The sequence below is a fragment of the Bos grunniens genome, chromosome 6 (genome assembly GCF_055505025.1).
Source record: "Bos grunniens cultivar Pamir isolate PY7600 chromosome 6, Bosgru_T2T1.0, whole genome shotgun sequence".
NCBI lineage: Eukaryota > Metazoa > Chordata > Mammalia > Artiodactyla > Bovidae > Bos > Bos grunniens.
Window position 1 is genome coordinate 55,138,906 of NC_141170.1, and position 18,881 is coordinate 55,157,786.

At 36.4% G+C, this 18,881-nt stretch overlaps 1 protein-coding gene across 8 annotated transcripts in view; it reads left to right on the top strand.

The window, feature by feature from the left end:
* The first annotated feature begins 1,593 nt into the window (after positions 1 to 1,593).
* Positions 1,594 to 18,881, top strand: part of GNPDA2 (glucosamine-6-phosphate deaminase 2) — a 30,365-nt gene continuing 13,077 nt past the window's right edge. The window contains exons 1-6 of one of the 8 annotated variants that reach the window (XR_015166173.1): positions 1,594 to 1,698; positions 4,682 to 4,843; positions 9,229 to 9,330; positions 10,841 to 11,023; positions 13,948 to 14,011; positions 17,426 to 17,610. Coding sequence is in view for 4 of the 8 variants with exons in the window: in XM_086407706.1 (XP_086263832.1) it covers positions 4,720 to 4,843; positions 9,229 to 9,330; positions 10,841 to 11,023; positions 17,426 to 17,610 (594 nt within the window). In the remaining 4 variants the exon portion in view is untranslated. Of the gene's footprint in view, positions 1,699 to 2,211; positions 2,512 to 4,681; positions 4,844 to 9,228; positions 9,331 to 10,840; positions 11,024 to 13,947; positions 14,012 to 17,425; positions 17,611 to 18,881 lie in introns of those variants that run through there. The other 7 variants (XR_015166174.1, XM_086407706.1, XM_086407707.1 and 4 more) reach the window with 7 other exon arrangements.

The window sequence follows — 18,881 nt, forward strand, 5'->3', positions numbered from 1 at the left end:
ATGGAAAAATGTTCCTGTCTTTGTAAAAAACAATTTCTCTGTTTAGTTTTACATATTTTGCTTTTAATGGCAGTAACATTGTTTTAATCTTATACAATGAAATGGCATATGCCTTGCAAGAGGTGAGAAACACCTACTTGAAAAGGAAGATAGGACATGATATTGTGCAATCAAAGCAGAAGTAACCATTGCCAAACACTAACAGCAGAGACAGAACTTTTTTCTAGTGTTAGAAAAGCATGAAGAAGTAAAACCACTGAGAAAGAATACACTTCACAATTACCCGTTTATGCGCCAATAATATTTTCTGCAAGGCTCTTTTTATTATTTGCAGATTTTTTTTTTTTACTACAGTGGATACAAAATTGATTTTTGTTAGATGATAAATTATAATACTGAGGAGGGGTTAACAACAGCTTTTGTAAGCTAACTCAAGACTATAGTGCTATAAATCCTTGTCCCTTAGTATATGTTTGTGAGGAACTTTGCTATTTGAACTTATCTCTGAGAACAGAACAATCTACTCTTTGCCCTGGTGGCTCAGTAGGGAAAGAATCCACCTGCAATGGAGGAGACCCAGGTTCAATCCCTGAGAGAAGATCCCCTGAAGCAGAAAATGGCAACCCGCTCCAGCATTCTTGCCTGGAAAAATTCCTTGGACAGAGGAGCCTGGCAGGCAACAGTCCATGGAATCACAGAGAGCTGAACAGGACTTAGACACTAAACCACCACCACCACTCTTGCCTTAAAAATGTGAGCCAGGGGGATTCATTTGAGCCAGGGGGATTCATTTGACCCAGAGGTGCAGGCTGGATTCACAGCTCAGGTGCAGAAGTTCAGATAAGGAATCTGGGAACATTTGTCTTAACTTTGCAGCGTCCAAGGAGACTTGAGTCTGCCTATCATCCCATGCTGATAATGGTAATCAGATTTTAGTTCCTAACATAACTCTAAGCACTATTTCTAATGGGTCCTAGTGAAGCCACAAGACCTTTCTTTCGAGTGTTGATTGCTTTCTTAACAATAACTTCCCCAGCCCCGCTTCCTTCCATTCCCCTCATGAACAAAGATCTATGATACTGAGCTCAAATCAGATTCTGCTTCCTCTACCCCTTTACTAGAAACTTAGCACAAGTTTGTACTTCATCAGTCTCCTTTTGAAGTTTAGGCATACTGAGCCGCTCCAAGGCTTGCCTTTCTGCAGCATACCCAATTTAACTTTGATGAGCTTATTGATAAGAAGCGGTTAGATGTCACTGTGCTTGCAAAGTACACACTCAATAGCCTGGGGTAAGAGAGACATGAATTCATACTGCTATTTATTATAAATGCTTATGCATGAGCACTGCAGTCCTATGTGCTAAATCTCATAAACCCAAAAAACCTACTGCCATTCAACCCTTGAGAGATGAAAAAAAACGAGCACCGTCTAAGCGATGCCGCAGGAACTCGAGACTCACGTAAGCTAAGGCTTCCTGTTTGGCGCAACTCACAAGGACCTCTGTTCGGCTCATCCCTAGCAAGCCTGAGGCGCGCGCATGCGCAGGATTCGCTGGACGCGCCGCGGTCTCTTGTGCGCCGGGGTTTACATCCGGGTCCTGAGGCTCCGCGCTACACGCGCTGGCTGAGGTCGCTCCGGGTTGCTGGGTGTTGGTTGTTTTAGCTGTTCCAGCGTCGGAAGAGCCAGTGGGTCAACAGGTGAGCCACGGGAAAGGACCATGAAGGGGAGTCGGGCGGGGACCTGCCTGGTCGTTGCCTCCCCCGGTGGGCTGTATGCGGAGACTGGGACGCCGGGCGGATGGGGTTCCCAGGAGCCTCGAGGCCAGGGCCGTAGAGTTCCCAAGCCTTTTCCCCCTCTAACTTATCAGGTTTTCCTCTTCGGAACTGAGTCTCCGGGAGGGTGCCTCCCTGGGGGCCTTCAGACACTTGTTAGAATTGCGCTATAGTCATCCTCATTTGCATTCATTATGGTTTGCGGAGGGATGGGCCCAGCAGCCAGGCAGGTGAGGTTGAGTTTGCAGCCTTCGCCTTCCGGGGCGGGGACCACAGCCTTAGCTGCTTTTTCTTGCCCCTCTTCGGGACCAAACCCCCCACTTCCCAGAGGGCCTCCTTCCAGGCCGGGCTTCAGATGTTCTTTGAAGTCAGGTATAGTGTGTTGTAGGGGAAAAACGCATAGCAGGGTTTCTGGAAGCTTAGATTCTAGATTCTAGTATAGATTCTAATAAAACAGCTGTGTAACCCAAGTTGTCCAGGAGTTCCCACCCAGCATTAAAGTTCTGAGGTTTGTGTTTGTCAGCTCTTTGTCGAAGGGATGCACACCCAAAGTGAATCAGCACCTGAGAAAGATGAGACAGAGGTGGTGCTGTGTCATTTTTTGAGTGCTGTAGAGTCAAGATGCTAGAGAATGGTCGAGGACCGCATCCGTTTGGATCTCTGAGGATTGGCGAAAACTGGGAAATGACACATTTAAAAATCTGAACACATGTGGCAAAAACATTCAACTTTTCTCAGGTGAATCATTTGGAAATTTTGGAAGTGAACTCTGGGCACACGCAAGAGTTTAAGAAAACAATGTGCTTGGTCTGAAGGGCTTACTTGAACCTCTGTACAATGAAGTCATTGTGTATGATGTTCTTTTCCAAATTTATCCTGATTGTGAGAATCACCTGTGATGTTTGTGTAAGTGCAGATTCCCTGGTTCCCGTTCCAGATCTTTTGCAACATTATGTCCAGGGAAAGGTCCTGGGAATCTTTCTAACAGGGATCCTAAGTGATTCTTCCTTATAAGACACTTTTGCAGAGCATGTGTTTTTCAGTCAGATAGACCCTCCACCACTTAATAGCTTTATAACTTCAGTAATAAACTTCTGAGTTGCAGTTTTCTATATCTGAAGAATGAAGATGATAAGTTCTTTTAATACACCAGAGACTATTAAGTGAGTCTAAGCCCTTTGATAGTAGGATCTTTATCTTAGTCATTTATGTGTCTACAGAGCTTAGTGCTTAGTATTTAATAGGCCCTCCCTCACAAGGGAGAAAGAACTGAGAAAAGAAATAGCATGCCCCCAAAACTCTCATGACATTTCCTCCTCCTCACAGGTTTTTTTTTTTTTTTTTCCTCTTATTATCAGTAGTCATTTTGCTGAATATTTTTATTAGAAATAATTATGTTTCTTGATGGTGAAAACAGCTTGGAAATGTTTCTGATCCCTTGATGTAACTTTGAAGTAGTTTCTAACACTAGATTATTAATGAGTTTTAATAGAGGCCAAGTCCATTTCCTGGACTAAATTAATTAAGTCCATTTGTTGGACTTACTGTGTGAACTATTGTTTGTAAATGTTGTTTATCTCTTGTTACTGTGTCAGAATTCTAGATCATGGTGATTGTAAGTTTTTGTTATGCCAGACTTCTAAATCATACGTTCCTAAGGACATATTTAGATTCAGTGTATTCATTATTATAAGACCTCCTATTCCCACCAATGTAAAGAATTTGATTTACTACTGTATTTACGTAAGTTTGAATTCAGAATTCAGGACTGCTGAAGCCGTTTGTGAAAGAATTGGTGTAACATCCATTTAAATACAAAACTAAGAATTAAAATCTGGAAATTATGGTTGTAAAGCACAGTGTAAATGTTATAAATCTAGACAATATAAAAATAACACATCTTACAGAAATCAGAGGGTGGGCGGAAGTAGAAGAAAGCAATTTTCACGTATTTCATGGTAGTAGGTCAAGCCATGTTGTCCAAAATGGAATCATACAGTTTTAAAGTGACTCCTCTCTCTTAATATTTGTATAATATTTTTTCTTAACTTTATAATATTCTTTTAGGAACTGAAATTGCTTTTTGTGAAGAATTATTTTGCCTAGAGATCTGCAGTTTTTTTAGTTCACTTTATTTTCTTTTGCTTCTGTTGAAGGCAGAAAAATTAAGTGTCTATATGATACCATGGTTAGAAATTATTTATATACATCCCATTTGTATATGTGCATTATATAGATGTATGGAATGATGTATACCTAATAGTAATGAACTTTATTTCGAGGTGGCAGGATTTGGGTCTTTTTTTTTTTTTTAATTCTTTGTACCTTTCTGTATTGATTGAAATTTTTTAAAGTGCAGGTGTTACTTTTATAAAAACATTATTTACCAGAAGAGAGGTTTGGTTATTACATCATTCGTAGGGAGAGTTCTGGATTTTAGTAAGTAACCCATAAGGTGCTGAGTAATAACTACTGTCATTAACTTGCAATCAATAAATGAGTGCTGCTTTGTTTGCCTTTAGATTTGTTTTATGTTGCTTTATATAGTATCCCTGTGGAGACAATGCAGTGTGATGTCTTTATAGTAAATTTGCCTTGATAAAAATTTTGACTTTGTCACTTAACAACTATGTGAACTCAAATTGTGTTCTGAAACTGGACATTGTGTTTACCTTAGAAGCTTGTCATAAGGATTCATATTTGTACTTAATTGACCTAGCCCACTGCCCAGCACCTGAAGTCTGTTCAGTAGAGAGCAGCTATTACTGCTGTTTTAAAAGTACACATTGTATTTGTATACATGCATGTCTTTCTTAAGTAATATCCTTTTTAAAGTCATCACTGTATTATGCTTCTGTTTGACTATCTGCTAGTTACTTAAAGTACTCATACAATGAAATTTTCTCAGGTTTGAACTTCTTGTCCTGGAAGCTGTGCGTCACCATAATGAGGCTTGTAATTCTTGATAACTATGACTTGGCTAGTGAATGGGCAGCCAAATACATCTGTAATCGCATCATTCAATTCAGACCTGGACAAGACAGATATTTTACACTGGGTTTGCCAACAGGTAATATACCATTTTTTTCCATGTTAGGTACTCAAGGTTCTGAGATTGAAGGATTTTCCTTGATAGAATGTTTCCTTTTTATTTCTTGTCATATCACTGATTTAATATATTAGCATATAAAGTCAAATATATAGATATAAATTCTCCATATCTAGTATCTAAATTCCATTACTATTTTCTTTGTTAAAATTCTGTCTCACCTACCACTCCAGAATGCAAAAGGAAATACAGAAATATAGCTCAAGTAAGGGTCATGATATTTTTTTGTCCCTTTTTCCTAGTAGTTTTTTGTTTGTATTTAGAGGTGTTGCTTTCACTATTCAAGAAATATCTTAGGAGATTAGCTTTCTCATTGATTATTAAGAGGTACCTAAAGTATGTACTATTGCCTCTTAATTTTACCTCATGTCATTTTGTGTGTGTGTGTGTGTTTGTGTGTGTGTGTGTGTTAGTTGCTTAGTCATGTCTGTTGCAACCCCATAGACTGTAGCCCACCAGGCCTCTCTTCATGGGATTCTCCAGGCAGGGACACTGGAGTGGGTTGCCATTTCCTTCTCCAAAAGGGAACTATAGAAGAAAGAAAGTGAAGTCCCTCAGTTGTGTCCGACTCTTTGCGACCCCATGGACTGTAGCCTACCAGGCTCCCCCATCCATGGAATTTTCCAGGCAGGAGTACTGGAGTGGGTTGCCATTTCCTTCTCCATATCGTCTTATTAGCTCTTTGCTATTTCTGTGATTATTTTCTTTCTATTTTAGAAATATAACTGAAAAATTGAAGACTGATGTGTCTGTCTTCATGACAGAAGGAACATAAGCATTAATTATATATTTTGCTGGATTTAGTTCTCTGTTAAGGTTTTTTCTTTAAAAATAACCAAGTAGTGTCATTGATACCATGGCACTTTTATTTGATGTTTTGACTTCCACAGAAAAGAGTATTGGTTCTGGGATGAGAGCTGTTATTGTTTTGATGACTGCAGGGCATTTATTATACACCCTAATTTTTGTTTTCCTTACCTAATGAAAGTAAGGAAATTAATAGCTAACAGTGTTGTTTTGCAGCTCAAATAAGAGAAAGTCCTTTATATATTGTAAACACTATATAACTTTAAGATGCTCATAAATGTGTTTTATTTAAACAGCATTTTCTCCTTTTTTGCCTTCCCCGATACATGTCAACTCATAAAAGCTACAATCATAATTTTTTTCACTTGCATAATTTCCATGAAGGGTACTCTGACTCACCAAGTTGTTATTTTTGTTTGTTGTTTTGTTTTTTGGTCCATGACAGTAGTTCTTGGTGAGAATGGCAAAGAGTAATTTTTTTTTAATTGTGTACACTGGAAGTGGGCCCTTTGGCACCCACAGTTTTGATATGTGAGCTGCAGTGTTTGAATAAGACCTCTGTATCCGTTTGCCTTGTATGAACCTAGGCCATGCTCAGACTAGCAGCCTTAATTAACACTCTGTGTTAATTGTGAAGCAATAAACAGTAATTTGAGTGTGGGGACAGAAACACTTCAGAGTCATAAACACCAGCAATGGTAAACATTTTTTGTGTGTATTTAAATATACAACCCTTTTGCATTATTTTGGATAGTATAACTACTTAGTAATACACCTGCCAAAGGTTGATCTCTGAAAAACTTCTATTGACATTTATCTCTTTTCTCCTTCATTGACCAGTGACGGTGTTAATCATGCCCCATCCTCACCCCTGTGCTTTTGAAATGTGAACATACATTTCTGTAATTGTAAATAGCATGCTGTATTATAATTATGCTGCACCAAGCACAATTCTGGGGCTTCCCAGGTGGCACAGTGGTAAAGAATCTCTGTCTGCCAATGCAGGAGACACAGAAGATTCGGATTTGATTCCTTTTGGAGAAGATCCCCTGGAGTAGGAAATGGCAGCCCACTCCAGTATTCTTGCCTGGAAAAGGCCATGGACAGAGCAGCCTGGCAGGCTACAACCCATGGGGTCACAGAGTCGGACACAACTGTGCATGCACGCCCATACAAGTACAGTCAAGCACAGTTCTGGGGAATATCTCTTCAGTATGTATTTATTGAAGTGATGTTGACAAGCATGACATTTAAGGGCCTGCATGCTGTGGGCCTGAGCTGCCTCCCAGATTTAACTCCCACCATTCCCCTACACTGAATCATGGTAGGCGAGTTAGACTGCTTGTAGTTGAAAGAACAGGCCTGAACTTGCTGGCTTTCCTTTCACTAGTGTTGCTAATGTGCTGTATCATAAAAACTTTGTGAGCTCCAGAACCAGGCAGAATCTCTTAAATCTCTGACTTCACTGCCATGTGTGTGATATTTCACACATTCCTTAATTTTTTTGACCCAGTTTTTTTCACCTTCAAAATGGGAAACATGATGCCGGTTTCCCAGACTTGTGAGACTTACATTAGCTAACAGATGAAACACCAGTGTAGCATCTAGCACATGGTAGGCATACAAATGTCATCTCTGAACCTCCCCCATCTTTTTTATATTTTCAGTCAAGACTTACCCCATTCTTTGATTGTGGGAATTTCACCTCTTCTTCAAAGACTCCATTGAAATGCTATTTTTGATCCTCCTTTCAACAACCAAGACTGTAGTCTTTCCTTTGATTCATTATGCTTCTCCAGATCTCTCATAGTTTATTTTATAATATTTTTCCTTGCGTTATGGTTATTTAGTACTTGTCTATCCATGTCTTGTGAGTTCTTCCATGGTAGAAAGAGTCCTAATCTTTGTTTGATCTGAAACATGGTAAACACTTACTGAATTAATTATGTTCAGTTCAGTTCAGTTCAGTCGCTCAGTCGTGTCTGACTCTTTGCGACCCCATGAATCGCAAATGAGTATTGCAAAGCAAATATATTAAAATGAAGTTTCTTTTACCAGTTCACCCTGTATCATATCTTTCTTTTTTTTTTTCTATTGTTTTTTTTTTTCTATTCAGCCATTTTGATTAAAACGTAGAAAATGAATGTATTTTTGTCATCACTATTGTAAAAACTTTTTAAATTTTTCTTCATATGCTCTTAAATTATGGAGGGAATCCTGTAACTCTTCTCTTGACATCAAAAGATAGACATAGAAAATTTGTTATGTTCCTAGAAAGGAATAAAGAAAAGTATACTTGTCCATCTTTTATCCTGGTCTCATGTTAGTGGGCTGTAGTTCTTTGATAAGGAATTAGAAAGTTTGACAACATAAATTTTAAATTATTTATGACAATTTAAAACAATTTGTGCTTTTAACTTTAAGAAAACCTATTAATCTTCTGTTCTCTGAACCTGTCTGCGTCATATTTAGCTACTTCTATTATCCTATCATCTTAAATGAGAGGCAGTTTTTTTTTACTACTCCAGATTTCTTCTGTATTTGATGTTGTTGTTGTTTTTGGTTGTTTGTTTTGTTTTGCCAGATGCTGTTCAGTTCTGCCATACTTCTCCCTGCTTCTTGAATAGAAACTTTAATGTGTCTGTTTTTTATTTTGCTTTGTGATGGTAGGTGGGTTAAAAATCCAATACTGTGACCAGGATTGTGTGGGCCAGGTTGTTTGTTATAAGAATGCAGTCAGTTTAGTCTTTGAATTTGTAGTTTAAAAAAATGAAGCAATTTTGAAAACATCTGCAAGGTGCTGAATTCACTTATCTTTATTGTGTCATTTCATGGAGCTCTTGTCAATCAGATCTTAATTTTATAAAACATATGAAAGAATCACATTTATAAAACAATAATATTAAGAGCTCAGATGAAGTATCCAAAGCCAAGATCCCATTTCCTAGAAACCATTTTACTTTATACATTTTAGCTGATATATGTTGACAGTAACACAAAATGAGAAGCAGGAATTCCAGTTAAAAAAGGATAAGGTTCCTCACTCAGTCCTTGCCACTTTCTATTTTGAAAGTAGAGGCAATATTTAAACTCAGCTCTGGTTTCCCCTTTGATTTCATTAAATGGTCAACACTTGACCTATTTACATATCGTTTGTGCTACAAATCCCTCCCTAGATAAAGATTTTTTCTCTATCAGTGGGATGTTTATTTTTCTTTTAATTCAAATGTGTGCTCTCTAGAAATTTCTAGTCTTGGAATATACACCATTAATTCCAGATATCCAACAATATAAGAATTTTCCAAGCTGTAATTTAAGCTGACAGATTCTCAGCTTTATTCAGCAAATTCTGATTTCCTAAAATTTTAGGGTATCTTATAAAGAGACTAGTTCAACATATATTCATTAATTGAATATGTATTTAAATTAATAATCATTTGCCTAATATGTATAAAATACCATTAAGTAAGATGAGAATAAAGTTAATATACACTCTTAAAAATTAGACTGTTAGAAAATGGAATCTTTATCTGTTTTAGGGAGTACACCTTTAGGATGTTATAAAAAACTTATAGAATATCACAAGAATGGAGACCTTTCTTTTAAATATGTGAAGACCTTTAACATGGATGAATATGTAGGTAAGCTATATTGTTTGAATATATTATTTGGACATGTTATATTTTAAATTGAGTATGTTTTGAGAATATTAACATTATTTAAATTTGTTTTGAATGACTATATTTCTAGAGTATAACGTACCACCTTGTAGTGGGGTTGGAAGGTTATGTAAAAATGTCTATATTTATGTAATGACAGCATGACACAGTGGAAGGACCATGGGACTGGAAATTAGAAGATCTGCACTAATCTTCAGCTGTGCTACTTACCAGTCCTGGCTCCATCAACTTTGAGCCAATTCATTGACGTTTCTCATTCTTTTTTTTTCTTTTTTCCTCAAAACAAAGTTAAAACCAGTGTGGGGATAAAGTAATTAATATGTATGTAAAGTAATTAGTAAAATTTTTTCAAATATAAGGCTATTTATATTTGTAGCGTTGAAGCTTTTATAATTTATTCATTGTTAACTTGCTTGTGCTTCCTTGATGGCTCGGCGGGTAAAGAATCTACCTACAGTGCAGGAGACGTTGGTTCGATCCCTGGGTTGGGAAGATCCCCTAGAGAAGGAAATAGCAACCCACTCTAGTATTCTTGGCTGAAGAATCCCATAGAGAAGGAGCTGGCAGGCTATAGTTCCTGGGGTCACAAAAAGTCGGACACGACTGAGCAACTAAGCACAACTTGCTGAACTGGAAACATATGAACTCTGTGTTAACATTTACATTTTATTTGTGTATATTTTTAATGGTAGCACGACTGCCAAAGAACCGTCGTAGTTAAGTATACCTTGCATGCAAATAGAAATAACAGAAGAGGAAAATGGACAAAGATTTCGGTTGTGTAGCCACTTAATTTGGAGAAGGAAATGGCAAGTCACTCCAGTATCTTGCCTGGAGGCTCCTGTGGACAGAGGAGCCTGGTGGGCTGCTGTCCATAGTGTCACATAGAGTCGGACACGACTGAAGTGGCTTAGCGTGCATGTATGCATTGGAGAAGGAAATGGCAACCCACTCCAGCATTCTTGCCTGGAGAATCCAGGGACGGAGGAGCCTGCTGGGCTGCTGTCTATGGGATCACACAGAGTCGGACACGACCGCAGCGACTTAGCAGCAGCAGCCACTTAATTTATATTGAATTTAAGACATAAATCAATCTTACTGGTTAAATTTTATATTTGAGAAGTGGAATATAGTGATTAAATGCACATGAATTAGATTTCTATGTTCCAGCACCTCCATGAGCTTCCTGACCCTAGGAAAGTGACTTAGCTTTTCAGTGTTTCTGTTCATCTATAAAGTGAGATTCATACTAGTATTTCTACAGATGTTGTACACATTGAGTTAATACATACATTTACCGTGGTTAAAATAATGTCTGACATAATAAGCATTTATTCCATATAAAAATGCTTTTAAATTGAATATGGCATAGAAAGATTATATAAATAGCATTTGTGGCTTAATCAGAAGAGTCAACTTTAGATTTATTTCTGAAAATAGTTATATTTTTATTCATTAACTTTGTGTTTAGGACTTCCCAGAAATCATCCTGAAAGCTACCATTCTTATATGTGGAATAACTTTTTTAAGCATATTGATATAGATCCTAATAATGCTCATATCCTTGATGGGAATGCTACAGATTTGCAAGCAGAATGTGATGCATTTGAAAAGAAAATAAAAGAAGCTGGAGGAATTGATCTTTTTGTTGGAGGTATGTAAAACATTTTGTCATTAGTCATTTGTTGGAACTTGGATTAGGTGCTTTAAATTTAAAAAAAAACTTACCTTTGTGTAATGTGAAGAACATCTGTGACTGCCCGTAATACCCATTTATTTAGCTATTGATTTCCGTTTTACTTTATATTCATCAAAAAATAATTTTAATGTTGCAGGGGGAATTGTTTAGATTGTGGCTTGAGAAATAGCTCCTAATCCCTGTTGAAGTCTTATAATTACCTCTTTAGAACTGACACTTTACCACATCTTAGAAAAGGAATGATGTGTTTCTTTTCCTAAATGATACTCTTATTCTTTTACTGTTTCTTTAAAATTACAACCCAGGTTTCTTATCAAATTACAGCATTAAATCTCTAAAAGTTTGCATATGGTACAGGTGGATTTTAACATTTTTCTACTGACCATTAAATGGCTTCATTTCACCAAGAAACGTGTCAAGAATGTCAGATTTTGTTTATCATCAGCCTTTAGCTAGTATGAATTGAGCTTTATAATTGTCTTAATAAGATCTAAATAAATGTATAATTAAAGTTCCACTTAAAATGTCTATGTACACGTGTGCGCACACACCCACGTATACATATGTGTGTGTGTATTGTGTCTTCCTGATCTACCATTGAAGAGAGGTGAAAGAGTCTGTACCTTTGTAATGACAGTATGATTTTCTGTCATCACAGTGCAGCATCTGAATAGTACAACATCATGTAAACAAACCAAAAATTTTTTTTGCCAGATTCTTTAGTATTCACCTAGACATACTAAAAGCTCTAAATTAACACTGGATATCTAGAGGTAGACATATCTGTTAGATCTAGATATGTCTTATGATTTATTAGAAGATGCTCAAAATTTTATGAATTAGACCTGGTTAACTTATGGTTGAGGTAGGTGGTCAAGTATTTTTGGGGTGTTTGGTTGCCTTTGAGGAAAATTGGATTTTATAGTTAGACAAAAACTAGCATCCAGTTTTGGCCACCTACTTATCTGTAAGATCTTGGGAAATTTATTGACTTCAGTAAATTAGTTCAGTATACTAATTAAGTATAATTCATCCTTTGTAAAATAGGATTAATATTAACCATTTCAAAATTGATAAGAATTAACCATCTTATACTGTGTAAAATGCCTAGTGAAGTACTTGGTATATAGTTGGCATTCCATTAAGTGTTACTCTACTCTTTGTCTCTGAGGTATAGTTTGTAAAGTAATTTTTTCTTAACATATTGAATGTCCTGCTGTTTTACTGATTTACCTCTAAGGATATCTGGCAAGAATGAAGTTTTTCTCATTGAGGAAATTGTTATCTACCAAGCAGAACTAATATCAATTACTGCCTTAAATATAGGGGATGGTTTTTATTTGAGCAAGAATTCAAGTTAGACTCTTGCTTTTCAAAGTAGAAAATATCTATGTTTTAAATAAAACTTACTAATATTACTTCAGTATTCCTGGAAAATATTTGCATTCTAGTTTTGTCCATATGGCTCAATTCTAGGATAATTATCATTTGAACCTACCAATACCAAGGCAAGGCAGTACATTTGAAATGTTTGTGTGCACTACTGATGTATTCTTTAGATTTTATAAACTCTATACCAAAATAAGGTAAAATAATATACCTAACTTGTTCATCTTAGTTATGTCAAGAAGCATTTTCACTCATTTACCATTATACGAGAAGAGAACAGCTACTCACGCCAGTATTCTTGGAAAAGGCAATGGCACCCCACTCCAGTACTGTTGCCTGGAAAATCCCAGGGACGGAGGAGCCTGGTAGGCTGCAGTCTATGGGATCACTAAGAGTCCGACAGGACTGATCGACTTCACTTTCACTTTTCACTTTCATGCATTGGAGATGGAAATGGCAACCCACTCCAGTGCTCTTGCCTGGAGAATCCCAGGGACAGGGGAGCCTGGTGGGCTGCCGTCTATGTGGTCACACAGAGTTGGACACGACTGAAGTGACTTAGCAGCAGCCAGTATTCTGGCCTGGAGAATTCCATGGACTGTATAGTCCATGGGGTCACAAAGAGTCAGACATGACTGAGTGACTTTTCACTCATACCATTATACAAAATGATACAGCAGTTATTAAAACTTCAGTATTAAAAAATGACTACATGGATAACATAAATAGTATTTTTTTTACTTTAATGGAGGGCTTATTTTTTCCTGTTAATTCATTGATCTTACAAAAGGCTTCTTGTGACAAATCCTTTGGCATCCTAATGCCAGGAAATAGAATTTACTGGGGGGAAAAAACTTGATAAGAACTCTTTAAGTCCATTTTTTCCCTTTGCCTACTTTCCAGAAAATATTTTAGCTTAATGTAATGTTTAATGTTTAGTTTTGCTTTTCAGATACTTCTAGTAGAACTTTCTTTTTTCCTCATAGCTTTAAGTCACTTCTTGTTTCTTTTTAGCTAAATTTTTTGGTGCATTTCCTCAAATAACCCACCTTAGTTCTCCCTTTGAAACTAATAGCACATAATCATAATTGTTTATTAATGACTCTTATTACTAAAAATGACTTAATATTGTTTTTTAACCAATTTTTGTCTTAAACTTCCTCTAGTTCTCCCCTTGCAAAAAAAACAAAACCAAATCTAAGATTTCCTTTCCTCTTCCATTAACACCTTCACTGTAGTCATGGGCCAATCCAGGGTCTGACAGTTTGTGTTTATCACCCAAGGGACATATAATAGTATGTAGAGAATGAAGGGTTGGCTTATTACATGTTCTTTGGACTTTTCCCTGTTTGGAATACCCTATTACTGGATGTGTCTCATGAAAGAATCTCATTTGATTCTTTGCCTTTGTTGATCTAGGTTGTTATCATTGGATTTTCAAGATGAGGCTTGGTATCTGGGTCTTACCACTTACCCTTCTTTTGTTCCAGGGTTTGGTTAATAAAAACACTAAGAACTGAGCCAAATGGGATCAAAATATCAGCCTTATTGAAGGTAAAGTTGAATTAGAGATGGCAGGTTGGGCTTGAGGCTAGAATGGGGTTGCCTACTTCTCCCCTCTGAATTGGAAATAATAAGACCAGAGAAGAGCTGCAGAGTAACCACCATAGCTCACTCCTAGGAAATGGAGCAAGAGTTCCTGTCCCTCTACAGATAGGAGAAAGGAGGAAATACACTCCCAGAAATTCCTCTGATGAGAGAGTGTTGGGAGAAAGAATAAGGTGTATCATGCAATTTCTGATCCAACAATAAAATACACAAACATGGAAATCTATAAATAGATTCTAAATGCATTATTAACTTTAAAATGATCTTAAGATAATTTGTGCTTAAAAGGTAAAATTAAAAGATGATGGGAAGATTTTAACCCTCTACTTTGGTTACATGATTAGATTCTTTGATTTGCAAGTAACTATAATCTGCTAATGGGACCAAAAGTGAGTTTATTGGGATGATTATGGAGTAATTCACAGAATTGATACTAGAGTTGAAAAAATACGTATTTAGAAGAACAAGAACCATAAGCCTCAGATCACTGAAGCAGGGACTCACCTGAGCCTCTCCTGCAGTGCTATCATCAAATTTTGATGCCTCAGCTCTAGATGACTTCTTTCTTTTTGCATCCCTTGGTCAAATTTCAGATTTCTAGAGAGAAATTCTGATTGTTTCAGCTTAGCACAAGTACTTATCTCTAGACCACTACAGTTCTGCCTAAAAGAGATGAGATATAGGGTGTTATAATTGATCTAGGCCCTGTTGTAAGGGGATCAGAGAAGGGAAGGAGGAGGAAAAAACTATACTGAACATACCAAAGAATACCAGCCTCCTTTCATTTATTCATCTGTTACTTATGGAGGGCCTTCTATGTGTCATGTGTTCTAAATATCAGGATATAGTAGTGGAAAAAAAAGTCTTTACTTTCATGAAGTTTACCTTCTAGCCCACAGAACTATAGACACAAGGAAGACACACAACTCGGATGCAGAGGTTTTAGGGATGTTTCATAAGGGTGTTGATACCTTAGTATAGACTCAAAGACTGAATAAGAATTAAGCATGGTTTTTAGAGTTGATGATTATTTTAAAGAAAATTTGATAAAGCTTTATAAAAAATTCTGAACATTTAAAAAATACAGTTTTATATCCAGAAGTTCAATTTCTGGTAATTACTCATGGTCATTAAGGGGCTGTATTGACTCCTCTCCATCATGAGCCTTTGTGGTTAACTTCAGCTTTGCTGTACACTTCTGTAGGACTCAAATCACCAGTGAGACCACTAGAATTGATCTTGGAGGACTTCCTATTTTTTCTGGAACTCTTTGTTTTCCTATTTCTATCCTTTCCTCTATAGAAAAAAATAAATAAAAGTATCTGGGCAGATTTATACTGAAGAGGAAAGGCAGAACAGTTTTACAAATCTAGAGAGAGAGATATCTATGGTTTAAAATTCCCAAGCACATACATACTTAATAGTGGAAACAAAGCATGCATATTAACCACATATAGGTCTGGGCTTTATGTACTAGATTAAAAGTTAATCCTGTATTACTAAAGATTTCCTTAGATTAACGGCTTCACAGCTGGTGCTAGTGGTAAAGCACCTTCCTGCCAATGCAGGAGACATAAGAGACCCAGGTTTGATCCCTGGGTCGGAAAGATCCCCTGCAGGAGGAAATGGCAAACCACTCCAGTATTCTTGCCTGGAGAATCCCATGGACAGAGAAGCCTGGCAGGCTATAGTCTGTGGGTTTGCAAACAGTTGGATACGACTGAAGCAACTTAGTATGCATTGTGCTTTGGTAGTTCGTATCTTGGGCTTCCCTGGTAGTTCAGTAGTAAAAAACCTGCCTTCCAATGCAGGAGATGTGGGTTCCATCCCTGGATTGGGAAGATCCCCTGGGGAAGGAATTGGCAACCATCTCCAATATTCTTGCCTGGGAAATCCCACAGAGAGAAGATCCTGGCTTGTTGCAGTCCATGGGGTTGCAAAGAGTTGGACATGACTTAGCGACTAAATAAGTTGATACCTGCTTCCTAAGGTTTTCATTTCTTTCTTCCTTCAAAACCAGGTTACTCTTTGTCATATTTTACCTTGTTGTGGCCTGGGGAAAAGTTTTTAGAATTATGTATTAAGAATCAATAAGATATACCTGCTGCTGCTGCTGCTAAGTCACTTCAGTCATGTCCGACTCTGTGCGACCCCATAGACAGCAGCTCACCAGGCTCTGCTGTCCTTGGGATTCTCCAGGCAAGAACACTGGAGTGGGTTGTGTGTCATTAAATATGCAGAATATAAATATGACAGATATTTTGACCCAGAGAACTTGTGGGTTTATTTTTTGATTGAAGTTGCCAGAAATCTGACTAGCAAGTAGGGTCCATGTATGTAAAACTTGATTTAGTAATAACTACACAGAAAGATTCTTAATTTTATAAAAAGATTTACCTCCAATTTCCTTCAAATAAGAAATGTCATATTCTTACCTATATTTTAGAGACAGTCTTGAGTATTAGAGCTGGTAGTAGATCTCCTCAAAGTAGTGTTTTCAAATTGTGGTTGTCACAGATTATTAGCTTATGAAATCAGTATGGTCAGTCACATTCAGCATTTCCCTTTTGTAAATGGAATGGATTCAAAAGTAGCTTGAATGACTCCTAGTAAGAGTAAGTATTATTTCATGCAGTTCTTATTTTAATTGTATTTATATGTGTACTAGATTGCAATGTCAAATGTATTTCTTGCTATAGGTTACAGTCAAAAAAAGTTTGAAGAAAACTATTGCCTTAGATAATAACTTGTCCAATGTAGACATTTTATAAACTGTACTATAGAGAGGTCCTGTAGTTAATTGCCCTATCTAGACTAAAAAGCAAGCAAGTTAAAGTGTGACTATAAAGACTACTAGGTTAGGAATCAGAAGATTTAGACTGAGTTTAGTCTTAGTTATTTACTAAATTATTACCTTGAACAAGTCATATATTATCCTTGAGCATCAGAGTTTCCTTTGAGTTTAAAAAATAGGTGGGGGAGATGAGGTAAATAGATATGCCTAATCTGACTGTATTACAAGATTGTTAAATATGTCTGATGTTGAGATGATGCATGTGAAAATGCTTTACACACTATAAAGTATTATTCTAATATAAAGTGATACTTAATTTTGCTATTAGAATCATGCTAGCTCAATGCTAAGCATATGGAAAACATTGAAATACTTGTTGAATCAAATATAGGAACAAATATCTTACTGCAGCATTAGAAATTCAGCTGTCAGATAAAACAAGGTAAGTGTGTTTATGACTATTTCTTTGGTCTTAAAATCACGTTTAACTTTGAGAAAACTTATTTATGTGAGAAACCTTATTTACTTATGTGTATATGTGTGTATGTATGTATTTCTTTTGAAAGGAATTGGTCCAGATGGTCATATTGCTTTCAATGAGCCAGGATCCAGTTTAGTATCAAGGACAAGATTAAAGACTCTAGCAATGGACACCATTTTGGCAAATGCTAAATATTTTGACGGAGATTTATCAAAAGTGCCAACTATGGCTCTAACAGTTGGTGTGGGGACAGTGATGGATGCTAGAGAAGTAAGAATTAAATGTTCTTTGATATTTTTCTTTTGATGTTTGTAGATTTTGGAGAAATTATGTTGTCAAATAAGTGATGTTTTGATTTAATCATATTTGCAATATAAATTGTTGTTTAGCTTTCAGTAATTGCTGTCAGGCTCATTGCCATGTTTAGAATTCAAGTAAATTAAGTCTTTGGAGCTGGAAATTAAAAATTAGGCACCACCTCTTTTGAGGTACTGCTTCACTTGCCTCTTCCTGTTTCACAATTTGATGTCCTAACATCACACTTTATATAAAAGGACTTGTTACAGGAAAGATGCAGTTCTAATTAACATTAAACTGCTTTTGGAGCCTGAAAGTAATTTAGTGTCATGTGCTTCTTGACTGTAGAAGCATAGCTTAGTTGGTTTCCAGTGGATAAAGAACCCCTCTAAGACGTGATCTGTTCTAAATTTGGTATGTTTAAGAAGGTAAGAGTTCTGAACAGTAGACTCTTATATTTTTTAGTTTTTAATCTTTTATTTCCTGCCCTGAGAATAACAGACCAAATTATAGTCAGCTCATGATTATAAGTAGTTAAATTATATGGAAACCCCGAAACTCCATCCCTTTCTGGCAGCAGGATTGGATAGGTTCAAGGGAAAGAGTATAGACAACGTATGGTGAATAAGTAACTGATCTTGATATAAATATATCTAGGCTTGAATACGTAAACAGAACTGTCATTCAGAATGCAGGAGTTTTTCATGTGAAAATAATAATTGGTTTATGAAAAAGACCTTTTTCCTAGTAAATAAATTGAAAATAATTCAGAGCAATCTTAGTTCTAAAATATAAAACTCAAAGTTACAGGAAAAGATTCTTACATTTAGCAAGATTTAAGTTATAATGCAATTCTTACACTAATTCTTAGAAGAGAGTTATTTCAGACATTTGATTTTTTCTTTTGTTCAGGTTTTCCAACAAAATTACATGATGCCATTCACTTCATAGTATTTATTCCCAGCATGATTATAGAGAAAATTGTGACAAAACTAGGGCTTCATCATTTTCCTAAGGGCTTTAATGCTTTATCCTATATCATTCTTTTTTTTTTCAATTGAAGTATAGTTGACCTACAATATTGTACTAGTTTCCAGTGTATAGCAAAGTGATTCAGTTCGGATATATATATATTTTTTCAGATCATTTCTACATAGAGTAAGTCCTTGTTACATAGTTTGTGTCTTTTAATTTCATATTTCTAATTTATCCCCCTTTCCCTTTGGTAGCCATAAATTTGTTTT